Below are 23,562 nucleotides of genomic sequence, written 5' to 3' on the forward strand. Positions count from 1 at the left end.
ACCCTAGAAAGTTACTATTTATGACACAGAATAATCCAAAAGCAGCAAAAGTGTCACAAATATGGAGATCATGGAGCCTCAATAAGGCAACAGTAGTAGGGCTGTTGTGGACTAACACCATACATTAGTATCTTCACTTGTTTTCTTCCATCAATGGCTTCTATGTGCAGTTATTGTTCTTTGTTTCTTTGTTCAATTTTATTCACAAGAAGAGATTTCTACATATATTTCTGCGTGGCTTTGTACGAACTAGTACAAATGCTTGCAGAGACAAAGGATGAATTGTTGTATTTAGCTAATTTATTAGATTGTATATGTGTGCTATCAATGAGGTATTTTTATTTCCCTTTATTTATTGAGAAGATATCATATTCAGAAGATAAATGTAATTAGGTAAATTCTTTGTACAGTGAATTCCTTTCATTATTTTTTATTGGGTCACACAAGTTAAATTAGTAATATATATATATATCCATCTGTCCGTCTGAGTCACAAAATTAAGAATAGGTTTTATCCCTGTTTTTTGGTCAGTCTTTTCTTCTGTCAGCGATTCGCACAGGCTGACCACACAGAGGTCGCAAATAATGAGCAGCAGATAATATATGCAGACCAAGAAGCACATGTTTGTGTGCAGGGACATTTAGACTGACTGATTGGAGGATCCAATGTTGCAGAACTGCTACATTTTGGGTGGCTTCAAACTCAGTGCAGCTAAATCAGATGTTAATGGCCAGACTGTGCTGATGTTAAGAATTAAACTGCTCTTAGTTGCTATCCTTTTACAAGCAGCACTGCTCTACATGTCATTTTGGTTTCTGCCTCGATCCTGGCTACCCCTCGCCCCCTAGCACCTATGTCATAGCAGAATACTAACCTGACAAATTATATTTCCACACTGATTACAGGAAATCACCCTATAATTAAAAGCATGAAATAATGATCTTACTACCAGACTCCATGTGTGGGCACACGGACAAAGCTCCACTTTCTATACCAATTAATCCGGATGAGAAAATTAAAATTGTACATATTTCTTCTGTTGCGTTATGTATGACTCAGAATACGCTATCCTACGCAGCTTCCCTACTCACTTATTTCTCCTGACTTATAAACTGCGCTCATTCCATTTCCAGTCTGATTCCAAAAATAAGCATCTACCATTTCTTCCTTCTATTTCCTTCCATTTGTTTTTGTAGTATTTGGAGCTAAATATGAAGAAGGCTTTTAGGCCAGCAAGATTTATTTTTGGTGAGCTCTTTTCCTCCCAAAAATTGGGACTCCATTTAGTCTCAGAACATGATTTCACTTGAAGCAAAAGCCGCCGTTGGTGGTCAACTTATTGTGGCATAAATGTTAGAATGAAATGCATAAAAAGATCAATAATAAAATTTAGTAGTTGTCGTCAGCAGGCAGCATTATAGATGGACAATGTCGTTTCTGTGAACTACGGTGACCCTGTAAGTAAAAGTGCCCCACAATCTGACAGAATTAGAAAATCGGTAGTCCCTCATTCAGCTGTACGCTTTACTATGTTCCTGTTGGCAGGAGCCTAATTCCAGACAAATGTAATGGGGCACATTAATCATACACGGGTGCTAAGTGCGCCAACGTCTGATCAGTGTGAAAGTACAAAATGAAGTTCAGCTCACCTACTATGAAAGCTGGTACTGAGAGAGATCGATGCACGGAAATAAGTGTGGGGGCCAGCAGTATAAGAACAAAGCGAAAAATGTTCCAGCATCCGATCATGATGAAATATTGTTAAAATTAACTTTTATTGAAAAAAAAAAAGTAAAACATACAGGGACTTCACATATTGTAGGTCGTGCTTCATACCAGTCAGGTCATAGCCACAGCTGGTCCAAAACGTGTCAGACTTTGTGTGACGTCCCTGTACGTTATTAATTTTTTTCTGCTTCAATGAAAGGGGATTTTAACTATATTTCATTTTTCCCTTTGTTTTTATATAGCCAGTGTATGACGTTCACCATCTAAAAGCTACCCCCCCCCCCCCCCATGTGTCTTATTCCATTCATGTGAGTGGAATATTCTGTTAGTGAATTCTGCACATTACACTGTGTTATGCATAGTCATGTGCTTCAAGGAAGGTAGATACAAGTGTCTGTGTCATGCTCCACCCACTCAGGCCCTGCATTAGGCAGAATATAGTGTGCCATGTTTTCTAGTAGTGTTCATTTCCAATGCTAATGCTAAATCTTGACATGATATAGGAAGGAGTAGTACAGCTTATGATTCTGCTCATTTTGCAGTCAAAATTAAAGTCTGAAGACCAAAAAGTATAAAAAGATGGAAACACAGAGGACAGCGCCTCGGGTGATAACGTTTGGTGCTGAGGGATATATAAGTCAAGTATTACAGGGTGCTCACCTGGTACCTTCTTGGTAATGAGGCATATAAACAGTATTCCAAACTCCAGGCAAAAACCGGATTAGTGGCTTCTTAGGATGAATGGTATATTTCTAGGGCAAGTAACTATCTATGCAGCTCTCACAACTCCTTTAGCACCGGTAACCTACACGGTCCGGTAGTACATAGACAAGGAAAAAAGTATTGTGCAAACAGAGTTCACGTGTGGCGTTGATAGTACAAAACCCAAAAAAGTAAAATATACCAAACTTTCAGGCCATGAATAAATATAAAAGTCAATTTATTGAAATAAAAATACCTATAAAATGGTCCAAAATGAGGCGTTTCGGGTCCTAGACCCTTTCTCAAAAGTAAGACTCACAGGTAATTGAGTACAAACATCAAGTCAGTCTTAAATACACTAGACAATATAACATTCACTTACACGTCAGTGGCTGTATTGGTGGCAGCAAATAGCACGCGAAAGTGACACGCACAGGTGACGTGTGTTTACACAGTGTGATTACCAGCATGCCGACACCGGTAACCTGAGGTGCATGCGCAGTACATACTCCGGAACTAAAGGAACCGGAAGCAATACATTGCTGCGCAAGTGCAGTAGACACTCAGTGAAATCGGAAGTAGTAACTACAAGCAGCCATGACAATAGTAAGGGCCGCAATGCGCATGTCTATCAAACTGTTGCTCCGCTACATAGGTTACCATGGTGACCGGAGGAGTAGGGGCTGGATTATGTTTGGTGTGGGCACCTATAATGTTACGTTACTTTAATATAAGAATTCAGGGGGTGTATATTTTAACTTTTGTACCATATTTCAAATTTCTTTAACCGAACTACTGTATAAAGCTCAAACATAATGTTTTATGTTTTTTAATTATTACAATAGGGCCAGGTTAAGAAAATAAAAAAATACTTGCTTATCTCCCTTCAGCTCCCAGTTTCTCTGTTGCTCCATTACTACTAGCTTCGGTCCCTGTGTCTGACTGGAAGTTTTGGGGACTCACAGGACACGGTGATTATCAAAATATGATGCAGGGACTTCTCATCTGCTGGCCGGACTTGTATCATATTTTGATATAATAAAAGGATTTCCAACCTTTGCAGGGTGTGGGTCTGTGGGGCCGGGCAGACATACAGGCCTGTATCCACAGGCTGTATCCTATTACAGCCTCACCTCACTAATAACATATCCCGCAGTGGCCTTCCCCTTACTAATAACATGTCCAACAGCGGCCTCCACTCACTTATAATATGTGCAGCAGCGGCCTCCCCCCACTAATAACATGTCCCGCAGTGGCCTCCCCTCACTAATAACATGTCCAGCAATGGCTTTCCTTCACTGATAACATGTCAAAGCAGTTGCCTCCCTTCACTAATAACATGTCCCAGCAGCAGCCTCCTTTCACTAATAACATGTCCCAGCAGCAGCCTCCTTTCACTAATAACATGTCCAGCAGCAGTCTCCTCTTACTAATAACATGTCTAGCACCGGCCTCCCTTCACTAATAACATGTCCAGCACCGGCCTCCCTTCACTAATAACATGTCCAGCACCGGCCTCCCTTCACTAATAACATGTCCAGCACCGGCCTCCCTTCACTAATAACATGTCCAGCACCGGCCTCCCTTCACTAATAACATGTCCAGCACCGGCCTCCCTTCACTAATAACATGTCCAGCACCGGCCTCCCTTCACTAATAAAATGTCCAGCAGCAGCCACCCTTCACTAATAACAAGTCCAGCAGCGGCCTCCCTCACCAATAACATGTCCCAGCAGTGGCCTCCCCTTACCATCAGCCTCCCTTTTGACATAAATGCCCCAGCAGCCTCTCTTTTTTTCAAAGAAAATGTCCCAGCACCCTCCCTTTTCAAATACAATGCCCCAGCAGCCTCCCTTTGCAAATAATAAACTTATTCACTCATCCTCCGGTGATCGTGTCTTCTTCCCTGTGTCTGTACTTTGACGAAAATGGCGGCTCGGCTCCTCTAGCTCCTCCAGGCTGCACCATGTGCCTCTGGTCTGATGTCAGGTCATCCAATGACTAGTCTCCTCAGACCAGGGGTCAACACAGGATGTTAAGTCTCCTGAAATACCAAATTGACATCCCATAGCCAAGGATGCCAGTCAGTGAATGAGCCCAAAACAGGAAGCACAGCATAGTAAGTATATGTCTTAGCCCAGCCCCCTGAAGGTTTTCTATATTCCTGGAAAACCCCTTGAAGGGCTTATATAGGACTATTGTATTGCTAGAAGTGCTGCTATCACTGTGACTGATAAATATGCTTTGGAAACCTCTGGTATTAAAAGAAACCGCAATATTATTAGTGTTGCTGAATATTGCTTACACTCTAGTCTACATCCACGGTTTTGTAGCTGCACAGCTGAGATGGAATTGCTGCCTGCTTCTGAAAGAATAAGGAATGATTCATAGTTTCAAGAAAGTTGGTTTCCATAGAGACTCCAGACATAAATATATATTGGGCTGCTTAATGGGCTACCCCCTTCGAGTCACTTGCTGCTTCATAAGATTGTCATTTGCTACTGCTATATGCAGGAGATCGAAGCAATGATATTAAAAGAAAATTCAATTAAAAACATAGTTATTCATATTCTTATTGTGTGCAGGAAAACCTACTATATGCAGAGCGTGAGCAGATTGGATAGCAGAATGTTTTACTGCTATGGATGCCCAGTTTTAACAAATAAATGCCATTGTATTCTAAAAACTTGATAAATGTACCAATATACAATTAATAGGTTGAGCTGAGTGGCAATTTTTTGGTCAGCTACTACGCAGAGAGCGGAGCAGTTAGGATCTCTTCTTGCTGACATTCATTACTTACTTCCAGTAGATAAAAACCAGTGCATGGTCACTCAAAGATCAAGCAGAGATTTAGAAAACTGTAAGAAATGAATAAAAATATTTATTGTTAATAGAAAACAATCTACAACAATATTTATCATACATACAAACAATCCCATTTATTTGATGAAACTGAACAACTCCTTTAAGATAATTGAACTCATAACAATATGTGTCAGACTGTCCGCCACCTTCCAAACCTTCATATGTAATCTGGAAACCCTACAATACACAATATACATTGGGGCACATTTCCTAAGCTCTGTTCCCCAGTTTTCTGGTGGACTTTGCACATTCTTTCTAGTGCAAACTGCTTGTACATGTATTTAAGAAGTGTCAGCGCCACCTTTGGGTCTCATGAGACCCTTTTGTGCCGCATGTTTCTGTACTGAAGGGGGGGCGTTCCGGTGCTCAATTGGACCACGCGTCAGATTTAACAAGCAAATTCTGACAGAAATGTGTTGCACGTCCTATGTTATAGATGCACCCAAAAAAAGTGGTGCACTCTATCAGTCTAGTGCAGGGGGCGCCAAATTCATTCAGAAAGTGCTCTAGAAATCCTGAATCTCTGAGGGACAGTCAGTACAAGTAATGCGTATGGTCTCAATTTCATACAGCGATGGCAGGATATTGTGTTGAATAGGAGCACAGTGGCAGCTTCTGCATAAGAGGAGCGCAACTCACTATGTTATGTGATTTCTTAATACCTGCACACCCATGTCTATATCAAGTACAGCACATAATCCTGCTGAAAACTGTGTCTGAATGGGGTTCAGGATACTGGATTTGTTTCTGCATAACTCAGCTTAGGTGTAGTATCTATTATCACTTTGAGCAATACACTTACTGATATTATCTCTAAGTATCACACACTCAGGGATTCGACAACAGAGGAGGTACAGATAACTTAAAGGAAACCTACCATTTGATTTGATGCATTAAGAAGCAAACATACATTGAGAATGCTGTAGCTACACTGATGCAGGATCATATGTTTGGTAATCCCTGAGCTGAGTGGTTTTGCTGAAAACATTTTTTTAACATTCAGGACCTAGGGAAAGCTGGACCAGGCTGGCTGTCTTGATAAACACATTAGACACAGAGCTTGTAATTACAAATGGAGGTTAGTCAAGACATGACTAATCAACCTGAGCTGGATCACTCATACACAGCAGTTGGGGGATGGTGCAGCAATTGATTATTCTGCCTTCAGGTATAACCCAGTGATTACATCATCCTCTCCTGCAGTGAAAAACTCTCATGCTAGAAGCGCTGAACCAGCCATAAAAGCAACAGAGCTTCATTATCGTAATGTTTTATCTTTTAATGTTTATCAGCAAAACCACTCAGCACAGGATATGATCCTGCATCAGTGTAGCTACAGCATTCTCAAGGTATGTTTGCTTCATAATGCATCAGATCAAATGCTAGGTTTTCTTTAAGGGGACCCCACCTCAGTTCATATCCTTGTTCATAATTTGAACAGGACCTACAGTGTGGACCTTTATTATTTTTAGTGTCAAACACGTGGGACAATAAGATTTTTGGAGAATATATACTCCATCTTATTTTATATCAATAAAAGCTAATATATTCTATATATTATAGTATAACCAGAAAACCGCCAGCCTGGGCCTGGTGTAGATGTTAATTCCGTTGTGTGACTGCAACACCAGAATTACTAAGCGGTCAGAACCTTTATCTAATTCATGCATGTTACACAAAGCGCCAGTCTTAATACACTTGCCCCAATATGTTTTACTACCTGGTCTTTACAAGTACAAGAAATTTGCAATATATCCTCATTAACAAACTGACCTCTCTTTTTTTGGCAGTAAAAATAAGCACAGTAAACCATATATATAGTATATTCTAATTTCTGAGTATGAATGAAGAATAAAGTAAATGAGCACTGAGTTGACTGGTAACCTCCGGCAGCTGTATGTACAGCGCTATTTATAAGTGGCTGTTTTTAGCACAGCACATGTGACAGTGACTGCAAGCTGTTTTATCTTGTCATTGTGCGCTAAATGAATGATTGATTTAGTTCATTCCTTTCCTGACTCATTTCATAGTCGCTAAAAAGTCCAGGCTTATTTGGTGCACGATTTGGCTATGTCACATAAAGAAGCAAGTGAGCGTGAAGCATATATTAAATAGGGATGGCCAGACAGCTGCTTTCTCCATCCCTTGGAAAATCATTGCTAAGTGGCTTCTACATTTCTCATGCTTATACATGAAAAGCATCATATGCTAAGGAAGATGGGGGACATATTTGTAGAAATAGCATTTCTTGGTTTCCTGGTGTAATTCGTATTAGGGAGAGGGCTCCGCGCTCAGCTAGCTATAGAGTAGAGAACCACTACAAATGTATGACGGTTATAGGCAGGTCAATAATGTATTTCTGGGATACCTGTTTATTTTTTGTTTTACTGTATATTTTTATAAATGCTTTATCCTCCATAACAAGGAATTACAAGGAAAAGCCTTCAAGAGCAGTCTATCCTCCTGCCATAGGAATCCAAAAGTATTGAATAGTCAATCCAAGAAGCTCAACCAAACCTATAATAAAAATCGATATAAAATGAAAAGTGGGAAACATCACAAATTGAAGGACACATAAAATAAAAACAATGAAAAAAAGAGAGGGAAGGGCACCCATTGGATAAACAAAGCCACTAAGAAGAAGGCAAAGATTGTCCTACATTGCCTTCATCTCAAAACCAAAGGAAAATTATAGTCACCGCAGAGCAAAGTTGTCCCATGGGGACTTCATTGAGTCAAACCGATCCATTCTGTTATGTAGAAGTGCAATAAGATTTCTCATAATGAGAATATCTTTCAACTTAGTATGCAGGTCAAGTCCAGTGGATGGGGAAGGTTGGTTGTACCTAGAAGGGTTCGCACATTTGGCATCTGTTTAACTCGAAAGGGGGGACATTCGGCACATAGACCTTATGGTCCAGGGAAATGGCAAGTCAAAAGGTCTTCGACTTCATCACAGATTTGAACCACTGAAACACAGATGAAACAAGGTACTTTCAACAAACCAAAAGCACCAATATTGGGGTAATGGTATTTTAGCACAGAGTGGAACTGATATTAATGAGGTAGCAGTGTATATCACCTCTCTCTAACCATTAACTATGATTTGTAAAGCGCTACGGAATAAAGATTTTTTTTTTATTATTATTAATATATAACTTAACCCAGTAAGAACAGGACTTGGTGCAACCTCAGTTGAAACTGCCCCTTCCATGAGCCTTTCGCCTATAGATCTAACATAACTAAAAATCAGCTTCTAGCTTAGTGGATGGAAATTGATAACATATAGTACATTCTCCCTTGTGCAGTACTAGTATATAATTTTGTTAAAAAGCAGTGTCCTTATACAACCTGCAGTTATGGTGGTTGTGGAAACACTATGGTCTATAGACTGAATGTAAATGGGATAGAATATCAAACTGTGAAAGAATGAATAAAATATCTTGCTTGAAGCTAACAGCAGCAGGTATCTGAAACTGTATGATTCATTCTAAAATACTGGCCCTTTATTGTCTATGTGGTTTTCACTTGTCCTTTTTTTTCAATAACCTGTGATCCTGTCTGAAAACAAAGCATTTTATGGCTGCTGCACAACAAACACGCCTGTGTGAATGAGCCCCTACTCTTTAGCCATGGCATCATGAATTTCACCGGCCATATACCCGACATGAAGAAGAAAAAAAGTGAATTTTAATAGTCTGTTATAGAGCAATAACAGCCTGAAAAAGTTACATATGTACCGCATATATTCGAGTATAAGCCGACCCGAGTATAAGCTGAGACCCCTAATTTTACCACCAAAAACTGGGAAAACCTATTGACTCGAGTATAAGCCGAGGGTGGGAAATGCATTGGTCACAGTCTCCCAGTAAATAGCCAGCCTGTAGTATATAGCCAGCCCCCAGTCGTATATAGCCAGCAAGCCCCCTGTAGCAAGTAGCCAGCCACCAGTAGTATACAGCCAGCCAGCTCCATGTAGTATACAGCCAGCCAGCCCCCAGTAGTATACAGCCAGCCATCCCCCAATAGTATAAAGCCAGGCAGGCAGCCCCCAGTAGTATACAGCCCACCCGCAGTAGTATACAGCGAGCCCGCCCAGCACTTTAAAAAAAAAAATAAACCTACATACTCACCTTCCAGCGCCCCGATCCTCGTAACGGCTCCTAATGGCTCCTCTTCGGTTTTCTCTCTGCTCCATTAGTTGTAGCCGGCAGAGACGCTTCCTTACGATCTGCGGGCGTAACACAATGATGCCGGGGTGTCGCCGCTGATGACCTCATCAGCCAGCCAGCTGGCAGAAAGCGTCTCTGCCGGCTAATGGAGCAGAGAGAAGACCGAAGAGGAGCTGCGAGCATCGGGGCGCCGGAGGGTGAGTATGTAAGTTTATTTTTTTTCATTGACTCATGTATAAGCCGAGGTGAGGTTTTTCAGCAAATTTTTTGTGATGAAAAATTTGCCTTGTACGTGAGTATATACGGTATATACTACATCAGTGTATATTCCATATTCAGTCATTTTTATGTATTTTCTTTTGCTTTAACTGTATCCACAGCTAAATGTCACTCTTTTTTTTAGGAAACAAAGGAAATTGTGGCAATTAAGAAGTTTAAAGACAGTGAAGGTAAGCATCTTGGATCTCACGTTGTGCTCTTTAGTATAAATGAAATGTTATATATTGCAGTTTCAGTGTTTAGTATGCACTGCTGATCCTGAGTCATAGTGATTTCCTCCGCTCTATGGTTCAGTTTCACACTTGCCTTTTTATATAAGGCTCCATGCATTATCTTTTAGGTAATAGGTACTTTTATGGTTGCCATTACGGTTCATTAACATACAGGTATATGTTACTAAGCCAATACTAATCAAAAGCCCATTTCCCAAATCTTCCCAAAGAAGATCCTTTAGGGTGCAGACACAGTTCTTGGTCAGTACTCGGTATGTTCTTGGTGCATTATAAAATACACTAAAATGCATCCGTTTTTGCGTTTGTTTATCTTGCGTTTGGCCGGTTTGAATCCATTTTTCTTAATTTTGAGAGTTTAAGCAGCTGAGAAAATGTTAATACAGCTGCTTACACTTCTAGAAATGAAGAAAAACAGATTCAAACCAGCCAAACACATGGTAAACATGCAAAAACGCTTGTGTTTTTAGTGCGTTTAAAAACTCAACAAGAACGAACCATGTGCCTGTGGAACCTTAGACTTTTATGCACATTTTGTGGAATCCCTGGGGAATTTAACAGGCGCTAATTCTGCAGCAATTTTACAACCTTAATAGTTTGTTTCTGTTGCAGTTTTGGAGCTAATTGTTGCGGGTTTTATGCCATAGTTTTTCTGTAGCAAAGGGGGGGGGGGGGGGTAGAGCTCAATCTTTACATTACAAAGGATAAATCTCACATTGGGACCCACAACTTATAAATGACATACTGCTGTTATTTTTTTACTATTATGATGTCCATATTCACTATAATGATGTTCATGATGTGGCTTTGGCTATATTTAGGCAATCAAAAACCATAAAATTTGTCATTGTTAATTACATTCTTTAGAATCCTTATTAGACCAATGTCTTATTGTTTATTATACTTGATCCTCTAAATGGAGTCACCTGACTCATATGTACCTTATGCCCAATATGACATGTATCTTATATGCATATAAATCCGGAATATCCCTGTGGTTGCCTTAAGCTGAGCCTTCTGTTGCATGTACAATTTCCTTCATCCCACAAGGTCTTTATTTCATGTGTAATTGCTCTAAATTACATATGTGGAGGCACCAAACAATGACCATTAATTGCACTGAATGTGAGAGTCAGAATCAAGCAGCTGCTTGTGGAGGTGTTTGAACTATTTGCAATGTGGTGGGAGCCTGGACAATGCAAGACAAAGCAAAAAAGGGGGGTTTCCTTACTTTATTAACTAAACAAATTCAAATATTACACATCTTATACATCATATGATGGCATAGTGACAATTATTTTTACTTTTGTTTACAGATTTCGATAAATATTTTTACCATTATGTTGACTGACATTCTCTGGCTTTGACTTTATAGATAACCAGTTAAAAAAAAATTTTGGTAATAACTTGTACATGCATCTGAATTTCTGAAGAGATTTGGCTTTTTATTTGTCTGTGTTTAGTCACACTGTGGTTGAAAAGTGTGTTGCAGCCAGATATGAATATTGCCAAATGGTATCATAAAAAACATAAGACCTTAATAAAGTAACAAGAGTGAAAACACATCAGGTATAGCCGCGTCCGAAAAATGCCCGATCTATCAAAATATAATAGCGGTTTTTAACTGCGCCCAAAGTCGAAAATGGCACTTTTTTGCCATTTTGAAACATATAAAAAAATTCAATAAAAAGTGATTAGATGGTCGAACAGCCCTAAAAATGGTAGCATCGAAAACTTTATCAGAAGTCGCAGAAATTGACACCACCCACAGCTCCGTACACCGAAGTATGAAAACGTTATTAGCGCCAGAAGATGGCAAAATCTGAAAAAAATTTGGACAGGTTTTAATTTTTGTAAATGTATGAAAACTCTTTAAAACCTATATAAATTTAATATCTCCATACCGACCCAAAGTAGACATGTCATTTGTGGCGCACAGTGAAAGCCGTAAAATCCAAGCCCACAAGAAAACGGTGCCAATGCATTTTTTTCACCAATTTCACTGAATTTGGAATTTTTTTCTTGTGGGGAGTGAAAAATAGAAATTGAAAAACAAAAAAGGGCTAGGTCTTCAAAGGGTTAAGACTTCAAACTACATGTTTTAATTCTGAGTACCATATTTTTTGTTTGTTTTATTTGGTTATACTTTCTATACATTGTTAAATTTCCCAAATTCAAGTCTGAGTGATAAAACTGGCGCCTACAGCCACCATTAGGGGGAGCTCAGTACAAAGGAATTAATACAATGGTCCAGATATAAAAGTGGTGCAAACTGCACTCTTGTTTTGTACCAGATAATTCAATAGTTGTGCACAGTGTTGAATTATCTGGCACAATCGGCACTCCTATGGAAAATGTGCACATAGTTGCACCTCTTTCTTTTTGATGAACTTTTAATATACAGGGTGTGATGCAATTCGCAGTAATACACTCCAAATAAGCACTACCACACCCCTTTAGTTGCACAGTTTTCTAAAGTGTCGGACATCGTGCAGCTGTGACACAAAAATTGTGCAAACACTGCATAAATACATGTGCAAGCTCCAAAGATGTTCTTTTTAGTTCAAAGATAGACAAAAAAAACAGCTGCAGACACAATGATATTTTTGGGCCAGTTAGTCTTGCACTTAAGGGAGACTGTTACAAATATTTTTGCATTGAACTCCAAGTTACCTGATAATTCACCTGTAAAAAAATCAGGAGAATCAGGACTCAATAGCAGCCATGAGGCAATATTTATCATACAACGGCGCTCGTGCGCCAGTGTATGATAGCCCCGCCGCTGCATATTCGCATCAAGAGGCTGTATTGACTGTACACAATAAACAACTTATATCTTTATGCCTCCATTCGGGTATTAAAGAAAATTTCATGCAGACAGAAAGCATTAGGGGACTCTGCACGTCGTCCCATCCACACAACTATCTTTATTTTGATTGTCATATGCCACAGTCATTGAAGTCAATTACAGGTAATCATGGTTATTACTTTTTTATATTGTGATTGCATTATATTTCTGAGCTTTGCCGTGTTTCGTAGCTGTTCTTACAAAATAAAAATGTTCAGGCTTCTATCTTTATTGTTCATATCACCACGGAGTTAAAGGTCCATCAAAACATATTCACAACAACCTCAGCAGGGATCAGCCACTTTTGGGCCCCGAGGCCAGTCATCTAAATAAGAATTGTCCGACTGTAAGTGCAGAAGTCTGTGTTGACTTATAACATTTAAAATGCTTTATAATAATTATTAAATGGTATCAGTAAAGAGGACCTGTAAGGCTAATAAAACCTTCTAACACCACTTACTAAAGTAAGAAGCTCCCTAGTCCTCCGTCAGTTAGAGCATTGTTAAATCTCTAGCTTTATCGGAACATACTCATAAGCTAGGAAACAATCCACTAAGTTGTGGTCCGATTGTTGGACCTAGTTTACAGCAGTCCAGTCTATTTATGAGGAGTGCTCCAAGGAGGAGGTGACTGCAGCATTGAGCCTGGCAGTCACCGCCCATATCAGGGGTGGGAGTGGCGGTCCGAGGGAGAATCCGAAGAAAGGGCAGTGCCTCAGACTGCCCCCTCATGAATAAGCCGGACCACTGTACGCTAGGTCCAACGATTGGCCCGCTGCATAGTGGATTGTTTCATAGCTTATCTGTATGTTCCGATAAAGCTGGAGATTTAACAATGCTCTAAGTGACGGAAGACTTTAAAAACCTAGAAAAATTAGAAACATGGAAACATGATGTACATTATTTTATTACAAAAAACATGAGGTAAAGTGGCCAAGTATTCAGAGCTTTTATTAGCAGATTTGGCTAATTGCTTTATTAAATAGGAAAAGAAATATAGAAAAATTCTTGTCACAAAACTAAAGTTTGACTGCCAAGTGTGTTATTTTTCCATCACGTCACTTGGTCCTGTTTCTTCTCCGTACTGATTGGAAGCATATATCTAGCCAAAATGCTCTGGGTTATCAACTTAAGGTTATCTGTTGTTTCTGACCTAAAGAAGACATGATTTGTCATGATTTTCCATTTATAACTATATAACACCATAAGCATAATTGTGTATATGCCAATAAGAAAACAATATTTGACAAGATCTGTTGGGACAGCTCTTTAGTCCAAGCGCTGTCCAAGGTTCCTGTGACTCTTTACATAGGGCATCATAATTAGGAACTGTCTCTGTACTCATACTCCCATCATCTTAGCATCCTTAGCATGGGAGAATAAGTGTGATTGGTATATGGAAGGCGGCTATCATTGTTATAGGGAGCATTATTTATAAATAGGAAGTATAGAAGAGCATTGCTACCATCATATACATTTTTAAAAGGTTAAATCATCTACAATTGTTGGGAAGAGCTTGTGGAGTCCTAAGTGCAGTAAACAGCAGGTCTGGGCTAAAACCTGTCCCCTGTAGGCCTATAACTGTTCTGTGTTTTCCTCTCCTGACACAAGACAACGCATTGTTGTGTTTGTTTTTCATCTACTTCTTCATATCAGTAACTGTTGTTAGGTGGAATCTTTACCCAAGTGCATGTTAACTAAATTATTAATAGATGAATGTAACCAAGCGTGAAGATTTCCTGCAAGTCTGGATGCTATGGTTAGATTCTGCAAGCTGCTCAAAAAAATCTGCTAAATCACTCCAGAGCTGTCAGAACAGAAATACTGCCGATAACATTTCACCTGATGGTTACTAGAACATGTATATGTCTTTTAGAGTAGTAGCGTGTGCTATTATTTATAGCGCTAGATGACTGTGGAGATGATTTTGTAGATTTCAAAGTATAAATGCTACCGTTAGCAAAATGTTAATATCTTGAATGTTTGCTTTAGGGCTCATTCATACGGCCGCAAATTAAGGCAGATCACAACCCCAATAGAAGTCTATGGCTTCCGGTCACGAGTTGGGTCTCTTGTCTGCCTTTGAAGGGAGGAGGAGGGAGGAACGCTCGCCCCTCCTTCTCCCAGTCCTCTGCTGACCCAGGATCTAGTCCAAACAAGCACATGGCTTTCTCAATGCACACTTAGGCCCCTTGCACCCGAACATATTAAAATGGGTGTGTGCTACGCATACCATTTTCATGTGGGTAGCATACAGCCACATTTACTACAATGGGCAGTAAGATTATCCATTTAAATGGCCACATTACCCACCATACTGTACCATGAGCAAGACGTAAAAAAAATATAGAGCATGCCCTAGCTTCTCCTGTATTTCCGTTCTGTATACCCCATAGAGGCATATGGAAACATTTAAAATATGTGTTGCATATGTGCACCGTATTCTGCCATATATACGTGTTTTGGGGGTTGAGCAAGCTAGTAACATTATTTGCCAACCCACTCTACTTTATATGGAACAGATGACGTACACTGACGTTAAAAAAACATCATGCACATTATATACCGCCAAATACAGCACTGAAAAACATATCGTTCATGTGAAAGGGACCTTAGAGTATTGAACCAGTCAAAGGAAATACAGATCATTTTTAGAGAAAAAGGCTTATTTTCAGTTCAAGTAGTAAAAATATCAAATACCCTTCTCTAAATGCAAATAAGAAAAATAAGAAAAAATTATTTATAGAAGGCTTAGATACTCTTTATAGATGACTCAAAGTGTTATAACTTACTGTTAAATTATATAGAATTAATCGGAGAAAGGTTAGACCTATAGATGTGGCTTTTTTCAGCATAGGTAAATGTCCCCTAATTATGGCCATTTTGTCTGTTACATAGATGTTTAAAGTAACTCTATGCAGCAAAAGATAATTAACATCATTGTGACACTATTAGCCATACATAGCAATGGGAAAGCTATATAATTAGACCAAACGTATTGTGCTATTTTAAGATCCAATATGACAATAGAACATTTGTGGGGGTCAGCTTGCCCCATAGTTTTCCTATCCCTTCTCCAAATGTTACATTTCTTTTTTTTCCTGGTTTTTATATTACTATATGTTATACACTGCTTAAAAAATAAAAGGAACACTAAAATACCATATTCTAGATCTCTATGAATGACATTTTCCAGTTGCAATTCTTCATTAGATACTGAATTATGTTGAGAACAATAAAGCATACAAATGTTCAATGAAAATCAAAGTTTATATCCCATGGAGTTTTGGATTTGAAATGATACCAAAAATCCAAGTGGGAATTAAAATTTTAAGCTGAGGCTAAGTATGGTGTGTGGCCTCCACGTGCCTGTATGTCCTCCTTTCAATGCCTGGGTATGCTTCTGATGAGATGGTTGATGTTCTCTTGGGAGATCTCCTCCCATACATGGATTTAAGCATCAGTCAACTGCTGAAACATCCGTGGCGCAACGTGGTGATGGTTTATGGAACAAGACATGATGTCCCAGATGTGCTTAGATGTGATTAGATTCAGGGTGCAGAACTGGTAGGCCTATCCATACCATAAATGCCTTCATCATGCTGGAACTGTTGACACACTCCAACCACATAAGGCCTAGCATTGCCATGCATCTGAAGGTATCCAGGGCTTACTGGATATGGTCTCACAATGGGTCTGAGGATTTCATCCCACTACCTAATGGCAAGGTACAACTGGCAAACATATGAAGGGTTGTGCAGCCCTCCAAAGAAATGCCTACCAACGTCATTACTGACCCACTGCCAAACCAGTCATCTCGGAGGATGTTCCAGGCAGCAGAACATTATCCTCAGTGTCTCCATGGTGTTACATGTGCTTAGGGTGAACCTGCCCCTATCTGTGAAGAGTATAGGTCACTAGTGTCAAATAAGCCAATCTTAGTGTTCTCTTGCAAATGCCAATCACCCTGCACAGTGTTGGGCTGTAAGTGCAATACCAACATGTGTACCCTCATGGAGTCTGTTTCTGATAGGCTAAGCAGACACATTGATACAAGTGACCCGCTGGAGGTTTTGCTGGGCTCTGGCACTGTGCCTCCGTGAACAAAGGAGGTGTTAGTGGTCTTGCTAATGGGTTGTTGTTCTCCTACTAACCCCTCCACATTTCCTGGTGTACTGACCTATTTCCTGGTATCTACTCCATGCTCTGGGCAATGTGCTGAAAGACGCAGGTAATCTTCTTGCCACAGCTCACTTGGATGTTTTATCCTGGATGAGCTGCATTAACTGAGAAACTTCTGTGGGTTGTAGAAAATACCTCATGCTACCTCCAGGGGTTAGAACAATGACAAAATGCAAAAGTGACCAATATAACAGCCTTACAGGATGAGAACAGAGAAATGGTCTGTTATCACCACCTACAGACACACTCCTTTATATGGGATGTCTTGCTAATTGCTTATCATCTGTACCTGTTTCATTTACCCAACAGCAGGAGAAATCAATTCACAATCCGTGTGGATTCATAACTGGACCGGTCGATTTCACAGAAGTGTGATTAACTTGGAGTTACCTTGAGTTGTTTAAGTGTTCCTTTTATTTATTTTTTTTGGATCAGATTACATTTGCATAGATTCCTCCTGTTATGGTCCAGTTGGTTAGATAAACATGGAAAAGGAATCCACTGGCACTACGTTTTTCAAATAAAATGTATTACTTTTATTGGAGCCAATGAAAGCTACAACATGGATACAGACTGATGTGTTTTAAATTGTTGCATTTTAATTGGCTCCAATAAAATATTCTTTTATTGCCTATAGATTATGTCTCCATGTTGAATCTACAAACAACTTTCCAGTTAGTCATTCAAGAAATGTGCTCTTCATCTATTCTAACTATATTCTTTTTTTTATATATATGTTTAAATCTTTTTATTGAGTCCAACAAGTATACATTTTGAAGCTGTAGACAGAAAGTGGCTATATTGCAGTTACTGCCGTTGGTTGGATTGTACCAGCAAATTTTAATTTGTTTCCCATGTGTTGAATACCTATAATAAAGTATTGAGTGACTATGGTAAAAAAAATACTATTTAATTTTATCACATCAGGGGCTGATGTTTCTTTAAATTTTCTGGCTATTTGTGGTGTAGTTTTGGCGCATTCTCCTTTTGCACCGAATGGACATAGACTTTTTCAAAGTGACTTGTACATAGTGCCCAGGCTGCAACAAATTCACCATTGCCTTTACGATTGATCTATAGCTTAGTTCCAGATTTATGATTTTAGACAATTTGTTTCGAAACGACTCAAGTTCCCTACTGGTGTAGAGGCATCAAGATGAAGAATTCCAAGTTAAAGACAGCAAACAGACTAAGGCTCCATGCACACAAACAATGGGGATTCGTCATCTGATCACTCAGATTGCCCCCCATAAAGATCTATTGCACAAGGTCACAGTGTGGTGAGCGCAAAATGTCTCAATGTTACCGATCCGGTTGGCCATGGCGCAAAAAGATAAAGCAGGTCCTATTCCTGCCCGTTTTGCAATGCAGGCTCACAGCTCTGTATGGAGATGGGAGAGGTTAGGAGTTCTCACTGCTCCCTCTCCACCTGGCCTGTTTGCTTTGTCCATGGAGCCTTATATAGGCGGTCCCCTACTTAAGAACACCCGACTTACAGACGACCCCTAGTTACAAACGGACATCTGGATGTTGGTAATTTAATGTACTTTCTCCTTAGGCTACAATAAACAGCTGTGCCAGTTATCAGTGGTGTCTGCAATTAAGTTTTATTATTAATCCTGGTTCTTATCCCCATCCAACTTTTTTTTAAATCCAATTGTCTTGTTTTATTTAAGAGAATTTTATTCAGCATATCACCAACATACAGATATATTAATATAGTGCATATTTTCCCTTTCCCTTCTTCCACTTTTAAGTTTGCACTAGATTTCTCATACCGGTGAGAAAAAAAAAGCACTTCGATAAATCCACGAGAGGGACAGATCTCATGCTTGAACTTGTCTGTCAGAGTACATGAACCTATGCAATATCGATGCCCAGATAATAAATCCTTTGATTTTATCAGGAATCAAAAGTGTGCCTTATAGTCCGGTGCGCCTTATATATGAACTGCACAGTACAGACAACACGTACTGCCTTGAACTGTGCACAGGTCTGCCACCTGGTCATTTATTATGCACTATAATCCGATGCGCACCTCCGATCGGGCGCGCGTCATACTACCGGGGGAAAGTCAGCCGATGTCACCTGGTTACATACTCGAGAGCCTGGATGGCTTGGGGACACTGACCGGCCTTACCTCCAGAACCTATCTTGTATGTAACCCGGGGACTGCCTGTATGTATCATGCACAATAGGATAGTATGTATCTGACATATTCAAAACTGGTGTACAACCAACAACAGCAAGCACAAGAAACAAAACCCTGATAAATCCACCTCCCATTTAATTTAATAAATATTTTGTGGACTCACTGATGATGGGACAAATTATTGGACAAATGGGACAATTATTTATGAAGTCAACATCTTTGAAAAACAATTACAGTTCTATCAGTATGAACTTGTCACAATTCTTTATAGCCTATATAGCGATTTGAAGCTACAAGAGTAATTTCCTAGAATAACTACCAACGCGTTTCACACATGTTTCAAACAAAATCTGTCATGCCATGTTATTTTGATCAGAGGAGAAAGGATGGCTGACATTTCATTGGGAAAATGCCATTCTTTTGCTTGCATACAGAAAAATACAAAGTTTGAGCATAAGTTTTGAAGATGAATTCTCTGCAGCTTGTGTTATTTATCACTTATACAATGGAAAGAAATGTCTGCTCTGGGAAGCAATTCCATTATTTCTAGGTGACAGCTTGACAACTGTGTAACCAGAATGGACCTGACACAGTGTTCCAAATTCTGAATGTATGATGTGACATTTTAGAAGTTGTAAAGGGAACTTTTGTCAAATTACAAGCAAATTGTCAAACGCCTCCATTTTATTAATGCTTCCTTATTAATTTGTTATTTATTTGAAATTTTTGTTTTGCAGGAAATGCTGTTTTTTACTGTTATTAGTTTATGCTAAACCTATTCTCTCTCTCCATGATCCCTAACATTCATGAGAGTTTATCCTATTACATTATTGTGTTGGGATTTGGGGTATCAATGACCCTTTCCCTTTACTAAACTTATGGTTTCTTTAATAATAACATTATTTAGCTGGTAAACATTTTCATATTTTGAACATATGTTTGGCTTTTGAGATTCACTAATTTGGGTGCATCTTAATTTATAAATATTGGAACGTTTATTGAATTTTGTAGACATTTATTGAAAGTGGCAAGAAGCAGGTGCATGGATAAATGGATCTTTAAATATTATAGGTTAATAAATGTGCACCATAATTTTGTGTAAAATAGTGGTCAAAAACCAATCTAGAAGTGGTATAGTTAAATGAATTTTTTGTGAAAAAAAGAAATAAAAATTTTGGGACCATATGTGTAAAATTTCGTCAGACTTAAGTCCATAGAATTCATCATAAATAGTTTAGAAGAACTTCACTTTTGGAGGTTATGTAATATATGAAACAGGTGTCAACAATGTTTGAATTTGTCATGATTCTCAAGTCTTTAAGATGCATTAGATATATTGATTTGGTCACTATTCTGAGCATTTGACCCTCACAGGGCATTAGCACTCTTTTTATTTGCTCTGCTTCATTATTCGGATAGCATTTACCAAGGGGTATCAATTTCCATAGGAGAGGATCGTCTTGCAGACAATTTTCTCCTATTTATGTCTTTTTATACTTCTCTTCGGAGGGCCATTTAGCTCATAGACATCTTTGGTACATATGATTAACTTTGGAAAGTCTCACCTAATGTATTAGCTCCTCATAGATATCCCTCCCCATCACTGGTATGTAACCTAGAGTTTGCAGAAAGTTTCCACTGTTTAATTATTATACAGTATTAGCTAAAATGCGGCAGATATTCTGTTATCAAATATCAACCCTCTAAAACCCTTGTTCCGAGATAAACTATGGTCTTCCCTGCCCCTGTCAGTCCCAGGTAGAATTATCATAGTTAAAAAGGTTGTCTTGCCAAAGTGTCTCTGTGTTCTCCAGCATACACCTATTCCTCAGATAGGTCCCCATGGGGCTCTTCTCGCTTCAAGCTTCAGTCTACAAAACTGCAACATCCTAAAGACCAAGTAGTATGGCTTTACCAGATATTATTCAATATTATTTGACAAGTAAGCTGAAATATATAGAAAACTAGTTAGGCCCCTCAACCACTAGATAGCGAAACACCATTTGGCCACTTACTTTGGTTTATTTAAAGGAAACCTACCACTTCTGATGGTAGGTATTAGATGTAAACACCGGGCACCAGCTCAGGGTGAGCTGGTGCCGGAGCTTACCTTAGCTAGTGTTTTAAACCGCTATATCGCGGTTTAAACACATTTTGATTTACAGCCCAGAGGTAGCTTCGGCGCTGCGCGCGGGCATGCGCGCGTGGCGCCTCCGGCACTTCCTATGGAGGCGTGCGCGCGCACAGCCGCGCGCAGCGCCAAAGCTACCTCGGGGCTGTAAATCAAAATGTGTTTAAACCGTGATATAGTGGTTTAAAACACTAGCTAAGGTAAGCTCCGGCACCAGCTCACCCTGAGCTGGTGCCCGGTGTTTACATCTAATACCTACCATCAGAAGTGGTAGGTTTCCTTTAAGTACTAATGATTCGTCTAATGGTCCTTCAAATTTGGAGCACGGCTAGGGTGGTGGATGGTATCAGTGCTGAGAGTCCTCCATGAAATAAAGGGGCAAATTTACTTACCCGGACCCGCGGAGTTCACAAAAGTGCATTGTCCGACGATAATGCACTGTGCCGCGATTCACTAAGATCGTGCACCCAATATCCTGCATGTCCCGCTCAGGTCCGCCAGAGTTCACCTTCTTCTTCCCGGTGCATGTAAGTGTTTGATCTTGCTACACAATTTGAAAGTTAAATCCTGCGCTCAATCCGAATCAGTCGGATCGTCTGGCGGCATGCCCCCCGATTTATGTTGCATGGAACAACACTTTGAATGTTTAAATTACAAGTTATACTAAGGCACTGCTAACAAAACTATATATCAATCTACTCATCTCATCCTGCTCTATCACTTGCTGACTGCAGGTTGGACTGTGCTTTTAGGTTTGCTCAGATTGAGTACCGTATATTAACGCCATAAAAATGTATGTTGTAAAAACAAACAAAAGGGCATTAGATTTCTCCAGCGTTTATATCTGTATACATATTTATGGGGTAAGTATTACAGTACCTCTATCTATTACTAGTGTATGCAGTGTTCGGTATGATAAACACAATTTGCATGTATTTTGTATGTAAAGGAGCAAGTTATCCAAAAATGAAATTGATGCAGATTTACACATTTAGGCGGTATGTTTAAATTGCAGTCACTCCCTTAGAATCTGTCACTGTTAGCAGATTCTGGAGGAGGACTGGAACTAACTAGACTTGTATTTTTGTTACATTTTGCACAAAGTAGCAGGTGCCCATTTGCATATTTGCACCTCAATTTTTCTTTCTTTATATCCACTAAATAGCTGTAATGGCAAATGAAGCGTCACACTTGTTCTCTAATGCTAAGTTCACTTCATCATACTGAATGAATCATGCAGAGCATGGGTAGGACGCGTTAAGGAACATTGAATATCTGCATTTTAGTAGTCTGTTATCATAAGGGTATTAATCAAGCTATGATGGCGGGATTCCTTTATTCATTGAAGTAAGATGTATAGTATCACTCAACTCCTCTGTCTAGGTCAAGACTACAGTGTGTTTATCCTTTCCTGTTAGAGCTATGAAGGAAAGTTTGACACTTAGATCATACTCGTCAACTTTTGGAAAAATCCTTGTCGAGGAGATTCACAGTTTAAAATTTATAGTTCATAGCGGCAGTGGATATAGACCACACTCCTTTTACAGACTGTGATGGACAAGGGAGATCCAGATATTGCCCTGTTCATCATACCATCTGTGAATCCTCCACCCATGCCCCTTACTTCCCCCAGCCTCTGCTTAATTAGCCTAATGGAGCTAGCTGGGGTGTCAACTATCTCTCCAGGAGGGTTATCTTCATAGCATTTCCCCAGCCGCATCGACACCCAGAGGCTTCCCTCCAATTTTTAAACAGGAGACAATGAGTCATAAAACTCTAAGACCAATACATTGATTAGCGACAGTAATGGAGTTATGGTCCATCTCAGGGGCAACTACATTTTTGGATTAGTTATTGTCAGGGGATCACAGTGCCCCAATTTCCAAGTCTCTAGCACCCATGGGTCCAAAGACATAAATATATCTGGATAGGACCACAGCAAATGGATCAGATTTGGTATCAATGCAATCCAGGGATTCACCGGGCAGTGGTGTGTCTGCACCTAATATAGTCCAGCCCTAATGCCCCTTGTCTTTTGTCTGTGAAACCCTGTACCATCAAGTGCAGAGGAAAGATCTTAAGGTGTGACTATCTGGTTCCATTAGGCCCACACATAAGGTAATTAACATATGGATTGTTGATACTTGTAGTGCTACCTGTGTGTTTATTGTGTATACTGTTTGTCTAACGTGCCCATAAGGCAATTAAATATAAAATATAACGTGTATTGCTCTTTGATCTCAATCCACGAACCCACGTCCGTGTCTCAGG

The 23,562-nt window shown here is 39.5% G+C and overlaps 1 protein-coding gene across 12 annotated transcripts in view; it reads left to right on the forward strand.

Annotated features, from left to right (window-relative positions):
* The window catches only part of CDKL5 (cyclin dependent kinase like 5), a 193,887-nt gene that overhangs the window by 109,929 nt on the left and 60,396 nt on the right, over positions 1–23,562 (forward strand). For all 12 annotated transcript variants that reach the window (XM_072137929.1, XM_072137927.1, XM_072137935.1 and 9 more), the window contains one exon: positions 9,874–9,919. In XM_072137929.1, the coding sequence (XP_071994030.1) occupies positions 9,874–9,919 (46 nt within the window). The remainder of the gene's footprint in view (positions 1–9,873; positions 9,920–23,562) is intronic.

Source organism: Engystomops pustulosus, chromosome 2, assembly GCF_040894005.1.
Source record: "Engystomops pustulosus chromosome 2, aEngPut4.maternal, whole genome shotgun sequence".
Taxonomy (NCBI): Eukaryota; Metazoa; Chordata; class Amphibia; order Anura; family Leptodactylidae; genus Engystomops; species Engystomops pustulosus.